Raw genomic sequence first — 16726 nt, forward strand, 5'->3', positions numbered from 1 at the left:
CCTCTTCCTACCTATCCTATATAATCTGTATGAAAAAGATATGTGTGCTTAACTATTTTCAATCCACTCCAGCCTGCTCACATGATCCTGCAGCTCTGTGTAAGGAAGTGCTTGACAACGGCTGTGAATTTTAGGAGCAGTGATGTTACCCATAGGCTTCCACATCTCCACCGTTATTGGAGCTCCTTCTTCTCCCCTGCAGCAGCCACTCATTCACACAGGGGAGCTAGAGCTGCAGGATCACATGACCAGACCAAAGTGGAATAAAAATAGGTCAGTGCACAGATCTTTTTTAAATCATGGAATGTACTGAAATATTTAATTCAAATATTCAAAAATGTATTTATGTATGGCCAGCTTAAAGCAACATTAAGCACTTTCTGAGCACCTGCAGTTCTTGTACTGCAAATGGGCAGCAACTACAGGCACTAGTATGTCCCTGTGGCTGTACTAACGCAAGAGTGCACTATGAGCCTACTCGCAGCTCCCCAATCCCCCCTCAACCGCTGTTTCCAACAGACACAGCAAAATGGGGATCCCATTAATCAGAACCCGGTGATCATATGATTGCTGTGCATAGAATGCATTAAGGTAAAAACCCTTAAGGCTTTAGGACCACTTTAAGTCCAGTTTTTGCCAATAATCTCTATGACCTGACCCAACACATTCCCAAAAGCTCTGAATAATTGACCTCAGCATACAAAGCTTTACAGGAAATAAGAAGTGACTATTATCACCCAATAGACCTGCTCTTTAGTTCTCTTGTCTCCTCCTCCCATGTTCATCTCCAGGCCATCTCCAGAGCTTCTCCCATTGTTTAGTACTCCCTACCACAATTTGTCTGGCTGTCTCCTACTCTGTCCACTTTTAGGCAATCCCTGAAAACTCATCTCTTCAGGGAAGCCTATCCTGCTTTCAGCTAACAACTGAATCTTTTATTTCTCCCATCAGTTCATCCACCACTGTTATTACCTTTTGTTCCACCTGCCCCTCCTTATTAGATTGTAGGCTCCCAGAAGCAGGGGCAGACTGGACATTTGGAAACTCGGGCACTGCCTGAGGGCCTGGGGTCAGTAGGGGGCCCCATGAGATGCCCCTGGTACCTTTTTCATAGGCTTTTTTGAGTTTGGGCAAGGACACAGGGGCCCCATGATCCCCTATTGCCCGGGGGCCCCATGAGTTGTCAGTCCGCCCCTGCCCAGAAGCAGGGCTCCCCTAGTCCTCTTGTATTGAATTATATTGATGCTGCATTGTCTTCCTTTATATTGTAAAGTGCTGTGCAAACTGTTGCTATATGAATCCTGTATAATAACAATAATATTAGCAGTTTCAAATGAGATTTTGTTAGTAATATTTTATTATAGGTACTTATATAGCACTGTCTATTTATGCAGCACTTTACATATATATTATACATTGACATCAGGAGCTTACAATCTAAGTTCCCTAACTCATTTATAGATACACATACTAGGGCCAATTTAGACAGGAGCTTATTAACCTACCACCATGTTTTTGGAGTGTGGGAGGAAACCAGAGTACCCAGAGGAAGCCCACAAAGGCACAGGGAAAACAAATCCTAAATAATTAAAAAAATATGATTTTGAAAACAAATTTCAAGTTGATATTTTACAGCTGTATCTTTTGCTTACATGCATTTTGTAAATCTTTTAATGGCTGTTGCTATACGCTGCACAGAAAGCTCTTGGTGTTTGTTTTGCTATTATTCCTAAATGAAAAAGAGTGGTCAGAGTTGTTTATTGATCAGCTTAGTGCAGAGTGTACAGCGGCACTTATATTTCACATTTTAAACAGCATACTTTGCTTTTACTTAGGAGATATACCATTAAATTATCTACTCTTTTCCTTGTTCAATTTGCTCTATTTTGGGAAGACTCTGACATGATAATAAACTTCTGCAATGATAGTTATTTCTCGCCTTCCAATTTAAGCTCTTTATTTGATCAGAGGTATGCAATTTATTGGTATTCTGCAGTATGCCAACAGCTGTTTGCTAGGTAATATTAAACTCTAATTCGACTCAGATTGTTCTTGAAAAATGTAACATTTAACTCAAATTGTCAATCTAAGGTAGCATGCCAAGGTGAGAGAATCATTTTTATTAATTTCCATGGAAAATACCCATTAAAGTTGAGGTGGGCTTAAAGTATTTCTGTGCATTGTAACTACAGCCATTACCAGTGTATCTAAGGCCAAGCATTGCAGAAGAAAAGGGCTGTATTTGCTTGTTAAATCATTACATTCATCCAGAAATATTACTAATAAATGAATAAGGAGGTCATGGAGCTGAATACATATTTAGTGAATTGTGCAGGTTTTACAGGCTTTACTATATTACACTTTGTAATGGAGTTTTTGCAGCATAGCAAAAATAATAATGTACGTTTATCATTAAAAATCATTAAACCCTATCCTTTACCTTAAAACTGGACGATTATAGGGTAAGCATGTTCCCATGGCAACTATAGCAGGTTATCTGCCTTTGGTGTTCTGAGAAGTTGATGTGAAGAAAGAAGAAGCTGCATTAAAAAAGTGGATGGAGAGAGAAAAGCTATAAAAAAATGGAGCTTAACTCATGTGGGTAGGGTTCAAATAGGACACACCATCGCCTAAATAGGACCTGTACTGTAGAAGAGGTTCCTAAAAAGGCATGCATAGGGCAAATGACCCTCAGAGGTCATTATTAATGACTGTAATTTGCCTATAGCTGATCTCTTTCCCCATTGTTGACTTACCATGCATTTTTCCAAACTTTTCCTCTGTGCAGAGGTGGCCATCTTGATAGAGACAGAGCTTTGCTTCCTCATATCAGATCTGCACCATGATGACTGGTAATTTGATGATTGCTGGGGTTTTATACAAAAAGCAGCAGTGAAGGTGCAGAAAGCACATATCCACAGAATAAATAAAACAGAAGCATTGAGAGGTTTGCATTGCAGGTCTTCAGATATTTTCCAGAAAAGTGAATAGTACAATAGTGACATCATTAAATCTCATGCGACTAGCAGTCAAAGGCATAGCGCCTTAGATATCACACTGAAATGATAAAACTAAGAGGAAGCAGCACAGGAATGCTAAGACGACAGAAGTACACTGATGTTTTTCTGGAGAAATTTCAAACAAAAGTTATTTTCTACAGGGTAGTGCTTGGGTAAAATTAAAGTAGAAGTTCGGTTATTTCAAACAAATTATGACTGCCTTTGTCTTGACATACTGTATGAATTTCAAGTGGACCTGACTAACATTTTTAGATGTTCCCTATAACATAGCAAATGCATTTTTCAAAGTGGAAGTCCAGTTAAACTAAACTTAAACCTGCTCCCACCCCCAGTCTAAGTCCTATACTAACTAACCTGTGGAGGAAAGAGGTAAATACCTACCTATTCTCAGGGCGTTCTGATCTGGTTACATGATCTCCTCCCAGCGTTGGCTTCAGGGTAGAGGTGGGACAGCCAACAGATGCTTCATAGTAAGTCTGTGGGTGATGTCGCCACCTGGACATTGCATCTGTTGTCATTGATCTCTCCTCTTTACTGAAGCCAGCCGCTGGAGAGATCCCATGACTGGACCAAAGGGCCCCTAGATTACTTGAGTATACACATCTTTCCTCTACAAGATAGTTAGTATAGGTCTTAGAATGAGAGAGGGAGCAGGTTTATGTGTATCTAGACTGGACTTTTACTTTAGATGTTCCCTTTATCATAACAAATCTTCATTTTTCAACCAGGTCTACTTTAAATTCATATGTCAAAACAAAAACAATCATAATTTCATGTGAACAAATAGGCACAAGCACATGTGTGCTTGTTCTATTTACCTATCCCAAAATTTTCATAAATCCTCACATACCCATTTTTATTTCAGCATACCAGCACTCATAGGGTTATTAGTCTGTTAAGGACAGTAATATAGCATTCCTTATTAGATAATATTGTAGATCTGTTACTAAGTGAGAAGCCCACTCATAAAACTGTGACAGCAATAATTTAGATCTGGCATACAATAAAAAATACATAAACAGAGATTACCTTTGGTCAAAAAGATTATAAGATTTAAATATATAGGCAGTAGATGATATATACAAACTTAAAGCCTATCTGCGGGGAAGTTAAAATCCTCCTTTGAAGTGGGACTGACCTGCACTTCAAGGGTTAAATGCTCATTTAAGTCTAGAGGATGAGAAAAAGCACCTGATCCACCATTTCCCAGCAGTTGGTGCTCTTCTTTACTCCCCTACATTCCAGCTCTGGAGTCCTCACATCCAGTTGAGGCCTATGGGCTTGATGACATCAGAGGACCTGTGACCGCTGGAACGGAGGCTCTGGAGACCGGTTTAGCAGCACTGTGAGAGCAGAGGATCTGGTAAGGAAAACGGCTTTTTCTGGGCTCTTAGACCTAAACGAGCATTTGACCCTTTCGTGTGGGGGCGACCTCACTGCAAGGGAGGATTTATACTTTCCCCAATAATCATCTTTAAATTTTCTTGTAATGTTTGAGTTAGCCTTACTGGTCTTTTATTGTGATGTATATATTCATTGACCAACAGAGAAAATTAAAAGTAAAGGAACGCGAGCAAGGTCAACCTTTGATAATTGCATATAATTTTCCATTTCTATGTCATGCAGTTTTAATTAAAGGGAATATAATCTTGGACAAATAAAATATATAGATTGTGAATAGCAACCAGATCAATGTTGGCTTTTTTTTAAACTTATTATAGACAAAGAGCGCTAATTTGTTTGCGTGTGTTGGGCAAAATCAATTTTGCTGTATACATTTTTATAAGTCGATCCTGATGGTTTTATCTTGTTTTATACTTGGTATAGTCAGGATGCTCTAATTATGAGCTTCGAAATGTTTTAAAAAGTAGATGATTACTGGTACATAAAAGAATACATAAAATTCAATAAACGCCTCAACTCATCAGTGTAACATATCGTTGTATAATGATGCAATGTTGTGTTTGTCATGCTCATTATTATTTATCATTTCTGGCAAATAGGAATGATTCGTAAACATTTATGAACCCATTATTAAAACATATTTGTTTCCTCTTATTACATCAATTTATAAACATATTTTATAGCTTAAAACATCTGTTGCTGTGTCTGGTTATTGAAACAAATATCGTGTAAAGCCTGCAGATATTATAAATGTTAATTCAGAATATTATTTGTAACAGATTTTGAAACTTAATATCCCAGTAATTGTAAAATATTTACTAAATTAAATACAGATGTGCCATGGTGTATAGTTTAAAATCAACAGATTGTGTATTTGGTATTATTACAGTTCCGGTTTGTCCATAATAAATAATATGCAGGATTTTCTCTAAGTAAAAAATGCAAATTCAATGATCAAAGTTAATTTTCTACACACAGTGATACTGGTTGGTCATTTATAAATAGTGGAGCTAGATAGTATAAATGCCTGCTGAATTGCAGTGGATTGTCACATGACCAAGGACATAACTTCCTGACAATGACAGGGTAAGAAGGAACATAGTAGGCACAGGATTCTTTCTTTTTGGATTGCTTTGCCTTGGGAGCTCTGGACATTTTGGAACATTCAGCTGCAGAAATGGAGAAGGAGAGTCTCGAGGCTCTTTATATATACCTTAACAAAAAACTTTACTAAGAGATATACAGAGGTGTTTGTTGACATCCTTCTGAAAAAGCGAGTTGTCTTTACTGGTTTGTAATCACAGGTCTGGAAAAATGCATTTTAGGAAAGTCGGAGTGAATTCAGCACTCCTAATCCTAATCTGCATACTTTCCTGGTTCAGTGGTTCAAAAAGTACCAGAGCCATTGATGCACCATCATAGTCTTGTCTTCTCTTCCCCTTCCTCCTTCTCTTCCTCCTTCTCTTCCCCATCTCTTCTCTTCTCTTCCCTATCTCTTCCTCCTTCCCTTCCCCATCTCTTCTCTTCCCCATCTCTTCCTCCTTCTCTTCCCCATCTCTTCTCTTCCCCTTCTCTTCCTCTTCTCTTCCTCTTCTCTTCTGACCCAAAATGTTTTAATATGATATTAAATAGGATATTCATTTTGTCCCTGGGTGATTGGTTAGAAAAGCAATATCAGCTATTGTCTTGTCACATTTGCCAGTCTAAGAATGCTGCAATGCTGTTTACTTCTTATCCAGTATATACTAATATTAATTACTTCTATTTTTAAATAATGCACAGTATGATACAGTTTATAATATATATATTTTTTCTTCATCAGGTCTTTCTTGGATGTGGTCAACCTAAATCTCTTCGTTCTTCGAGGACACTGAGATCACTTTCGGGAAGATATCACATGCACTTTAAACCGTACAGTTTACATGAAAAACCAACAACTGCTGTTGGTACCAGCATGGATAGATTGGTATGCCCTTTCTATACATTAGATAAAAATGACAAGAACACTATTTAGTACTTTAATTGTATGGTTGTTTTATTATCATTAAAAAAGCTCTATTACGCAATATTCATAGTTCCTCTCTTGTAGCAACAGTTAATACTGGATTTTAGTCTACCATAAAGATTTGGCTGTTGTACCAAAACAATCTAGTACAGGGTTGGTGTTGGATGTGTATGGTTACATGGTTTTACATGTGTTATGTTTTGAAAAACAGCCTCAGATTGTCCTGCTTCCCAGGCTGAGGAAGTTCTTACAAGCTCCAGAGGTTATTGGAGTTGTAGAAAAATCTGGTTTGCAGTCTTTTAGGCCATGGAAAAAGCATGCAAAAAAAAAACCACTTTGAAAAATTGACACAGTTGGGAAAATAATTATTTGATCCCCTGCAGATATTGTAAGTTTGCCCATTTACAAAGAAATGAAGGGTCTATAATTTTTATCATAGGTGTATTTTAAATGATAGAGACAGAATATCAACCAAAAATATCAACAATAATTCTGGCTCCTACAGACTGGCTATGTGCCTTCACCGACTGCTCATAGAAGGTCAGCACATGTGGCGCTGACGTCATCACCCTCACCAAACAAGTGCTGAAAGGATTGCGGAGCTCCGAGTTTCTTGGCCATGCTGCCAAAAATATGGTGATGCAAGTAGATGCCATTTTACAGTCGGAAGATACATTTGTACATGTAATGCACAAATCAATTGTATTGAGTGACAACTGGGCCATCCTATCAGGTCTAAAGAAAAAGTGGAAGATTTGAAGGCATCACCTGACTTATCCTCGCGTTCCCATTGGATACTGCCTCCAGGCGGATTTCCGTGCGTTCCGTGGTGGTTACGGCGTTCTCGGCTGACAGCCCACATTCACATCAGATTTTTGGTGCCTGAGCTTCAGTGGACACACACCGGCTCCTGCATATATCCTCCTGGGACTCGACAAATACCCATATACTTACCCCAGTTGTGGGTAGTTATTTGGCTATTTTTAATAAACTTGTGTTTTAATAATGCACTAAGGCTGGCTCCCCCTTGTGCTTCTAATGGCAACTTGTTATGTGTATAAAGGGCACCTGTGCACAGAATCTCTTTCTTAGCCAAATAAACCATTGGTAACACAATACACCTCCATGGACTGAAATCCTGCAGCGCCCACAAGGCCCCCCTCCTCAAGAAGACACATGCACAGGCCCATCTGAAGTTAGTTAATGAACATCTAAATTATTCTGAGAAGGATTCTGAGAAAGTGCTGTCTCATAAGAGACCAAAATTGAGCTCTTTGGCATTAACTTGACTTGCCATGTTTGGGGGAAGAAAAATGCTGACTATGACCCTAAGAATACCATCCCTACAGTCAAGCATGGAGGTGGAAACATTATGCTTTGGGGCTGTTTCTCTGCTAAAGGTACAGACCGACTTTGCTTCATCAAGGAGCCAATGGATGGAGCCATGTATTGTAAAATCTTGGATGAGAACCTTCTTCCCTCAGCCAGAACACTGAAGATCGGTTGTGGATGGGTCTTCCAGCATGACAATGACCCAACATACTGCCAAGGCAACAAAGGAGTTGCTTAAGAAGAAGCACATGGCCTAGCCAGTCTCCAGACCTTACGCCTATAAAAGAAATTATGCAGGGAGCTTAAACTTCAGGTTTCCAAGCAATAACCAAGAAAACTTAAGATTTTAGAGAAGATCTGTAAAGAAAAGTGGACTAAACTCCCTTCTGAGATGTGTGCAAACCTGGTAACCAACTACAAGAAATGCCTTACCTCTGTGCTTGCCAGTAAGGGTTTTCCACCGAGTACTAGGTCACGTTTTGCTTGGGGATCAAATACTTATTTTACTCACTGGACGGCAACTCAATTCATAACATTTGTATCATGTGTTTTTTCTGGATTTTTGGTTGATATTCTGTCTCTCTCATTTAAAATACACTTATGATAAAAATTATAAACCCTTCCTTTGTTTGTAAGTAGGAAACCTTACAATATCTGCAGGGGATCAAATAATTATTTTCCCAACTGTAACTAACTTTTTAAAGTAGGGTACACATGGGCAGGGTATTTTATAGTACAATACAGTAAAAATAATCTCCAGCAAATTTACCAGCCATCCAGCAAAAAGAAGTTAAAACTGTCATTTGGATTAAAATCAGAGGTTTTTCTTGCATAAGTTTACAACAATATATGTGAAGCCACACTGCCACACCAAGGCCTTTTTGCAAAGTTCCCTAAGGCTAGGCATAGGCAGGTCAGTTTTTGATTTATGTGTGGCCCTCTCTGGTCATGCCTGGCCAGCAGGACCAGTTTTTCTGGAAAATTGATCAATTTCAATAGGTTCCAGCAAATAAGAACTCAAATTGGGCAGGGAATTTCTATCACAGTGCACCAAATGGAGACTGTATTTGTTTTCCAAAGTCATGCAGTGGATAATCTGGTCACTCCTAATACATGGGTGAGAAGGGTGTGGTGATTGCAAAGTCAACGTTCAATTCCCACATCCAAGAGTGCAAGCACTGGATCAGGGGTAGAAAAGAGAGCCAATGTATCCACCCCCCCCCCACACAGTGGAGAATACTGGGTGAAGATAGCTGCAAGTCTTTGGGGAGTATAGTGCCACCTGTGAAAAATGCGTTTGTGGATTTCCAATAGTTACTGCATCTGGATGCCTTAAAGGATAAGTTCTCCTTTTGACAAAAAATAATAAATGCACATTTTGTTGCAGGTAAAAAATGTGCATTTATTATTTTTGATTGCAGGAGCCAGTAAAGCATTGCACCAGCAATCAAAAGACCGCTGGCGCCATGCAGGTCTTCTGCAGACCTGTCAGTATATCTGCTTGCCCGTACAGGATGTACAGCCAAGCAGATATACTGACAGGAAGAATCAATGAATTACCATGGTGCTCCACAGCACTGTGGTAGTTCATTGGCTAGAAGCTGACAGCCACTAAGGCTGTTGGCATGTGTAGCTCATTAATTTACAGAACAACTGTGCTGATTTAAAAAATTTACTTCTCCCCGTAACTTCTCCCCGTACTGCTGTCATAGGGATTGGGGGAGGATCAGGCAGTGGCTGCAGCATTGGGAACATGTTACGTGTTCCACCCTAAAAATGGGTGGAACATGAAACATGTTCCCAAAGGTGAACTTATCCTTTACGAGGCCATAGAATTTTGTAATGCCACTAAGATGTGGTCAAAGCAAGGTTTAGTTCCATTTCCCAGCCAATCATAATGGGGAACTTATCTAACCAGTCAGAGTCAGATAGAAGTTTATACAGACAGGTTATTTCCTTTACTATGGATTGTTGATCATTGAATAGGGAGAGGGTTTCCCTGATAGAGGGGCTGTCCTTGACACCTAGAGAAGAAAGCAGAAGGTGAATTATCAAGTATTTATAAAAGCCCCTGTAGGGGATTAAAGGGTAGAACTGAGTTTAGTTTTGAGAATGGTTTGAATGCATTTGAGAGATCCAACCATTTTGAGAGATCCAACCTTTGCTATATCAGCCATTTCTCCATTGTTAACATTTACATCTGGCAAGCAGCAGAGCAATGAAAGATAGAGGGATGTCTTGATTGGCTGCAGTATGTTTTGGATGGGGTCAGACATTTTCACATTCCATTCATAAGTTTGCAGTTACAGGGTCCATTGGCAACAAGTTGGCGCTTTGAGGACCATCATGGGAAGGATTTAATTCATACCTATTAGTGTTAATTAAGGCTGGCCATAGATGAGTCATTTTGTTTGTTCAACCAGCGTGCTCAACAAAAAACTGACTTGTTTCCCTCATCCACACACTCTAAGTGGATGGGGGAATCCTCCCTCTGAGCTACTGTATTCTAACAGTGATGAGTCTTCCCCACTGTCAGAACCAGGGGCGGGCTGACCATTTGGAAAGTCGGGCACTGCCCGAGGGCCCGGGGTCAGTAGGGGGCCCCATGAGATGCCCCTGGTACCTTTTTCATAGGTTTTTTTTAGTTTGGGCAAGGACACAGGGGCCCCATGATCCCCTATTGCCCGGGGGCCCCATGAGTTGTCAGTCCACCCCTGCCCAGAACACACTGTTCAGCTCTGCCAGCTATAGCTGATGACTTTGATTCAGTGGCAAAAATCCCACAGGGCAGTTGTACAGAAGTCCAATGGTAGATCCACTTCTGTACAACCCTGCCCATACATGGATCAAAATTCAGCCAATCCGTGCTGAACCAGACAAATTTCCATGTATAGCCGGCTTTAGAGTTAACAATATGCTAAATAGGAATACATTTTTATTTCAGGAGGAAAACATGTTTTTACTTGTAAGGTTTCTTTGTCTGATGCCAAAAGGGGTGACCCCTTTAATCTATATTTGAATGAGATAGTAAATACAATGCAAAAATTGGTTGTTACAGAATGTTGCAATTTAAGTATTTTTCTCTGTGTCAGGGTAATCTGTATATCTAATAAGGAATAGTTTCATATTGCAGACTGTGGTTTTGAAATATTGAAACAAGTCCAATGCAAAAATAACCACTTTGTGCCACCATATCTTTCAGATGAACACTTTTATTGAAAAATAAGCATTACGTTTGCATTACATCATAGATCATATCTAATTGAGCCAATTTCTCTGTATTAAAAACAAAATAACACTTACTGAAACATAGTGTAAATATATCTGAACCCACATTCCCAATCACGTGGACTAATCTGTTTTATTATTAGTTGTTATTAGAGTTGTAGCAAATCTATTTTTAACTGTGCAACATGACAGTATAAGTAATCAGTTCTTCAGTCTATATCAGATAGCCTGCATGTGGATATTTTCATCATTATTTGTGACATACTAGTGTTCATACCTGATGCATTAGGTGTATATAGTATTAATGTTCTGTATACAGTATATATGTATTGTATCCACCGAGTATACTGTATATATCTCTATCCTAAGATTTTTCAGTTACTTTTATAGCCTGCAATGTTTTAGTTATTAACATTCCACAGAAGTATTACCAGAATTTACTTTCCTGAGATCCCTTGTGTGGGCCTGCTAGTCAGGGCACATGGTTTCTGGCTGAAGGGCAGAGCAAGGAGAGCATCCAACTAAAAGGACCTAAAGACAGTGGCACTGAGTCTGAAGAGTTTTTCCCAGGATCAGCACATGTGACAGCAGTCTCCAGTGTACAGCAGCGGTCTCCAAACTGTGGCCCATGGACCAGATCCGGGTCTTTGCTTGTTTTTATCTAGCCCTTGGGACACTATTTCATCCACTGATACCACTATGGGGCACAATTCTCCCCACTGACATGATGAAGTGACATTGTTTCCCACTGATGTTTGGACCTTTTTTACTCCCAATGGCCACAGTCCAGCCCTCCTAAAATCTGAAGGGCTGTAAACTGGCTCTTTGTTTACAAAGTTTGGAGACCCCTGGTGTACAGCAACCAATATGAATAACTTGGTTTAAGTGATTGTAAAGCTTTGAATTTTTTTTTAAATTCAAATAATAAACATGGTATACTTACCTGCTCTGTGTAATTCTTTTGCACAGGGTGGCCCTGATTCTCCTCTTCTGGGGTCCTCCACTGGAACTCCTGACTCCTCCCCACCAAGTGCCCCCATAGGAAGCTGCTTCCTATGGGGGCATTTGTGCTGAGCTGCGGGAGTTTATTCAGACACATAGCCTGCTCTCAGCTAAGCATGTGAGAGTGGGGAGAGGGGAGAAGAGCTGCTGCAGATCAGCACTTTTAAGGGGGCTGGGGGGAAGCTACTATGAAAAGGTTCTTTACCTAATGCACAGAATGTATAAAGGTAAATAACCTTTTTCCTTTACAACCACTTTAAGAAGCAGAGCTGAGCTTGAAGTGGTATTAAACCCAAATGTCAAAAATGTAATATATTGCAGCTTACCAATCATTAGATGTGAGAGTTGTATTAATTTTCTTTTTCCACCCTCTGTTTTCACCTGTGATCTAGCCAATAACATAATTCCTGTATTAGATTGCCTACACTCTGGATGAATGAGCACAGGGGGACCTTTAGACAGAAGCATTGTCAGTCTGGGAGGAAGGGACTTTTAGATGTAGCATACACTAACAGATGGAAGCCAAACTCCACATAAGACTGTATAAACAATTACAGTGAACAGCTTTTTTTTCTTTTGGGATAAAGGTTTTACATAAATAAATAAAAGCTAATCGCTGTACCACTGTCAGTAGTGAATGTTTTTTTCATCCCTCTAGCTGCTACATTTACAGGATCTTGGCCTTTGAAAAAACAGACTGACTGGATCACCAGGTGAAAGTAAATGAAAGAAAGCTTAAAAAAAAATAATAATTAATATTGCCATTACATCTAAGAATTGGTAAGCTGCAATACAATAACTGGTTGCTTTTGGATTTAAAGACATAAACAAATGTCTATACTTACCTGCTCTGTGCAATAGAATTGCACAGATCAGCCCCGATCCTCCTCTTCTAGGATCCCCTGCTGGTGCTCCTGGCTCCTCCTCTCTTGCTGGTGTCCCCCAATAGGAAGCCAGTTCCCATGGGGGCACTCATGCAGGCTTGCTCCATTGACACAGAGCATAACTCAAGGATTGTACGTAGAACAATATCAGACCTCTGAAAAGTATAAGCATGCATATGTACTCAGTACGTGGTCTGGGCCCCTTTTGCAGCAATTACTGCCTCAATGCGGCATGGCATGGAAGCTATCAGCCTGTGGCACTGCTGAGGTGTTATGGAAGACCAGGATGCTTCAATAGCGGCCTTCAGCTCTTCTGCATTGTTCGGTCTCATGTCTCTCATCTTTCTCTTGGCAATGCCCCATAGATTCTCTATGGGGTTCAGGTCAGGCGAGTTTGCTGGCCAATCAAGCACAGTAATCCCACGGTTATTGAACAAGATTTTGGTGCTTTTGGCAGTGTGGGCAGGTGCCAAGTCCTGCTGGAAAATTACGTCAGCATCCCCATAAAGCTCGCCTGCGGAAGGAAGCATGAAGTGCTCCAAAATCTCCTGGTAGACGGCTGCGTTGACCCTGGACTTAATGAAGCACAGTGGACCAACACCAGCAGATGACATGGCTCCCCAAATCAACACAGACTGTGTAAACTTCACACTGGACTTCAAGCATCTTGCAGTGTGTGCCTCTCCATTCTCCCTCCATACTCTAGGTCCTTGGTTTCCAAATGAGATGCAAAAGTTGCTCTCATCAGAAAAGAGGACTTTGGACCACTGAGCAACAGACCAGGTCTGTTTTTTTTAGCCCAGGTAAGACGCTTCTGATGTTGTTTGTTGTTCAGGAGTGACTTGACAAGAGGAATACGACATTTGAAGCCCATGTCCAGGATCCGTCTGTGTGTGGTGGCTCTTGATGCACTGACTCCAGCCTCAGTCCACTCCTTGTGAAAGTCCCAACACTTTTGAATGGCCTTTTCCTGACAATTCTCTCCAGGTTGCGGTCATCCCTGCTGCTTGTGCACCTTTTTCTTCCACATTTTTCCCTTCCACATAACTTTCTATTAATGTGCTTTGATACAGCACTTTGGGAACATCCACCTTCTTTTGCAATGACCTTTTGAGGCTTTCCCTCCTTATGGAGGGTGTCAGTGATGGTTTTCTGTACAACTGTCAGGTCAGCAGCCTTTCCCATGATTGTGATTCCTACTGAACCAGACTGAGAGACCATTTAAAGGCTCAGGAACCCTTTGCAGGTCTTATGGCTTAATTAGCTGATTAGAGTGGGACACTTTGAGCCTAGAATATTGCACCTTTTCACAATATTCTCATTTTCTGAGATTGTGGATTTGGGGTTTTCATGAGCTGTAAGCCATAATCATCACAATTATGACAAATCACGGCTTGAACTATCTTGCTTTGCATGTAATGAGTCTATCTCATATATTAGTTTCACCTTTTAAGTTGCATTACTGAAATAAATGAACTTTTGCACGATATTCTAATTTTTCGAGTTTCACCTGTACATGTGATTTTGCGCACCTGTGCTGCCCCGTAGCAGTATTTCTGCTATAGGGCGGCATGGAAAGTGTACAACATCACTACTAACAACAGAAGAACAACTAGTGTGTGTGTGTGCACACAGGCGCATTATCAGCAGTTTTAGCAGTATTATCTGCATCACAATTTGTAGACATTTTTAATAATAATGCACACTTTGCAAATGCAAATGTTTTAGCATTTGACAAGCAAAAACAGATGTGTATTCCATGCTCTTTCTTTAAAACATAGAGAACCTGCTTGCAGTTAACGAGTGCGATTATCACCATGGTGCTATATCATTAAGAAAAAAACACCACTGTTTATTTATCAGCGACAGTTTGTTGTAAATAAATCTTTGCAAACAAGGACAGAAATTCAGCAAGGTGCACCATAAATCTTTGGCACATACCTGCAGATTAATAATATGAACAGCTGTGTATTGGCTTTATTGACTCCAGGGTGGATATTAAAAGTAAAAATGAGCAGCTGTAGGAAAATCATCTTTAGCCACATGATTGAACTTTTGAATAGGTTATTCTAAAAAGCCATGGTGTTGGAAACACATTTGGGTTATTTACTTGTAAAGACACTTACTTTAAGATGATTTTACCTATGATCATGGCTATGTGGAGATTTGCTGTGATACTGTACTTGTGTGTTGTTTTACCTTATACTCTAAAACTATGTGATTGAGTAAATGGTAAAACTAAACCAGTACAGAAAAAAATATGTAATCTGTCATTGCTGAGCTCGTTCTGGTCTGGAATGATTCTGGCACCAAATACTTCGTAGAATAGGTTCCTTAGTAAGGGGTGCAAAAGCAGGATCAGGTTATCTTGGAAAGTAAGGCTAACGGGTAGTAGACAGCTGACTCTGGCTCAGCTCAGGAAAGTCGACCTTTGGCCCACCATATTGAATCATAGACTAGAAATGGACTGAATGGATAGCCCTTACAAACCCCACCAACTGACTATTTTATGGCTTTACACCCACATTAAACCTTTAAATTCCTCTTTAAGCTTCCATTATAATAGTAAGGCTGATATAAGTATGACTATATATTGCCATATGAGAAGTTAACATTCACTTTGCCATATGACCCATCTCTTGCCGCCAGACTTACTCACCTCTCCACCCACTCTGTTACCACTGTTTCTATATCTATCTGCTTTTATAAAGAAATCTAGTTAAAGATTTCCCATTTTAATTTTTTTTCTTTTTTTACATACTATATGGATTTATTTTTTCTACAGGTGCCAGGAGGTTTTTGCTGTTGCGGAAGACAATGTATAACCTGTATTGAGAAAATTATACAGGTTGTTACTGCTGAGCACTCCGACTGGTTCAGAATATTTCTGGCACCAAGAACTTCCTAAACAGGTTTCTTCATAAAAGAAGGGGGATGCAGCACCGTGCTATCTAGGAAAGTAGGGAGACCAACCAGTAGATTGACTAAGTAGGGACACCCAGAGCACCTGAACCTGGTACACCATGTTGAATCATCTGAATGGACCTTACAAACCTTACACATTGATCCTTGATGACTTTACACCCACGCTTCCAACCCCTTTAAGTTTATTTTACAGTACATGCCTGATATCAGTCTCATGTTTAGCTTTCATTGGAGTTCACACTTTAGGCTGCAGTCCCAAGTGACCCATCCCTTGGTCGCCAAACTCATTCACAACCCTCTGCTATTTCCATATCCATCAACTTTTAGGAAGAATTCTAATTAAAGACTATCCTTTTTGATTAAGTTTTTACAGATCTGTGGATTTATCTTTTCTCCAGGTGCCCAGGGGGATATTGATGTTGCAAAAGACAAGATTTAAGTGGGGTGTGATCAGTTTGTTGACATGTCTTCTACTTGTAAAATGACAGTAACTTGGCTGATTTACTGATCAAAATGATTTAAGCAAAAATAAAATGTCATTTACTGACCCTGAATAACTATTTTGATCAGGAGTTCTGGTGTCACTTGCTGCATGGTTGTTCCAGGTCAGTGACTCAGAAATGATTGAAACAGGCAGCTAGCATTTTGGAATAAGGTCAGCTATAGCAGCTAACATATTTCTCTCCGTACAAGTGGTAGAAGACAGCTCTATGCAACAAATGACACTTTTCTCAACTGTCACAATTTTCAGCTGCAGTGCAGTGAACTTTCCCTGATGACTGCCTGAGCTGTTCAGTTCTTGCCCTAGCATGTGTTGAACTCAGTGACTGATTTGAACTATAAAGCATAGTTCTCTACCATCACTCTTTAAATGCAATATTCTTTCTTAGAGCTCAGTTCTGCCACATTTATCCCTCTCTAGGTCT

General features: G+C 39.9%; 1 protein-coding gene across 1 annotated transcript in view; it reads left to right on the forward strand.

Moving 5' to 3' along the window:
• Positions 1-16726, forward strand: part of GPC6 (glypican 6) — an 885938-nt gene that overhangs the window by 730744 nt on the left and 138468 nt on the right. Inside the window, exon 6 of the mRNA XM_089680474.1 lies at positions 6247-6390. Within this exon, the coding sequence (XP_089536600.1) occupies positions 6247-6390 (144 nt within the window). The remainder of the gene's footprint in view (positions 1-6246; positions 6391-16726) is intronic.

The sequence above is a fragment of the Staurois parvus genome, unplaced genomic scaffold, assembly GCF_062004578.1.
Source record: "Staurois parvus isolate SC_StPar_1 unplaced genomic scaffold, SC_StPar_1.0 ptg000243l, whole genome shotgun sequence".
NCBI lineage: Eukaryota > Metazoa > Chordata > Amphibia > Anura > Ranidae > Staurois > Staurois parvus.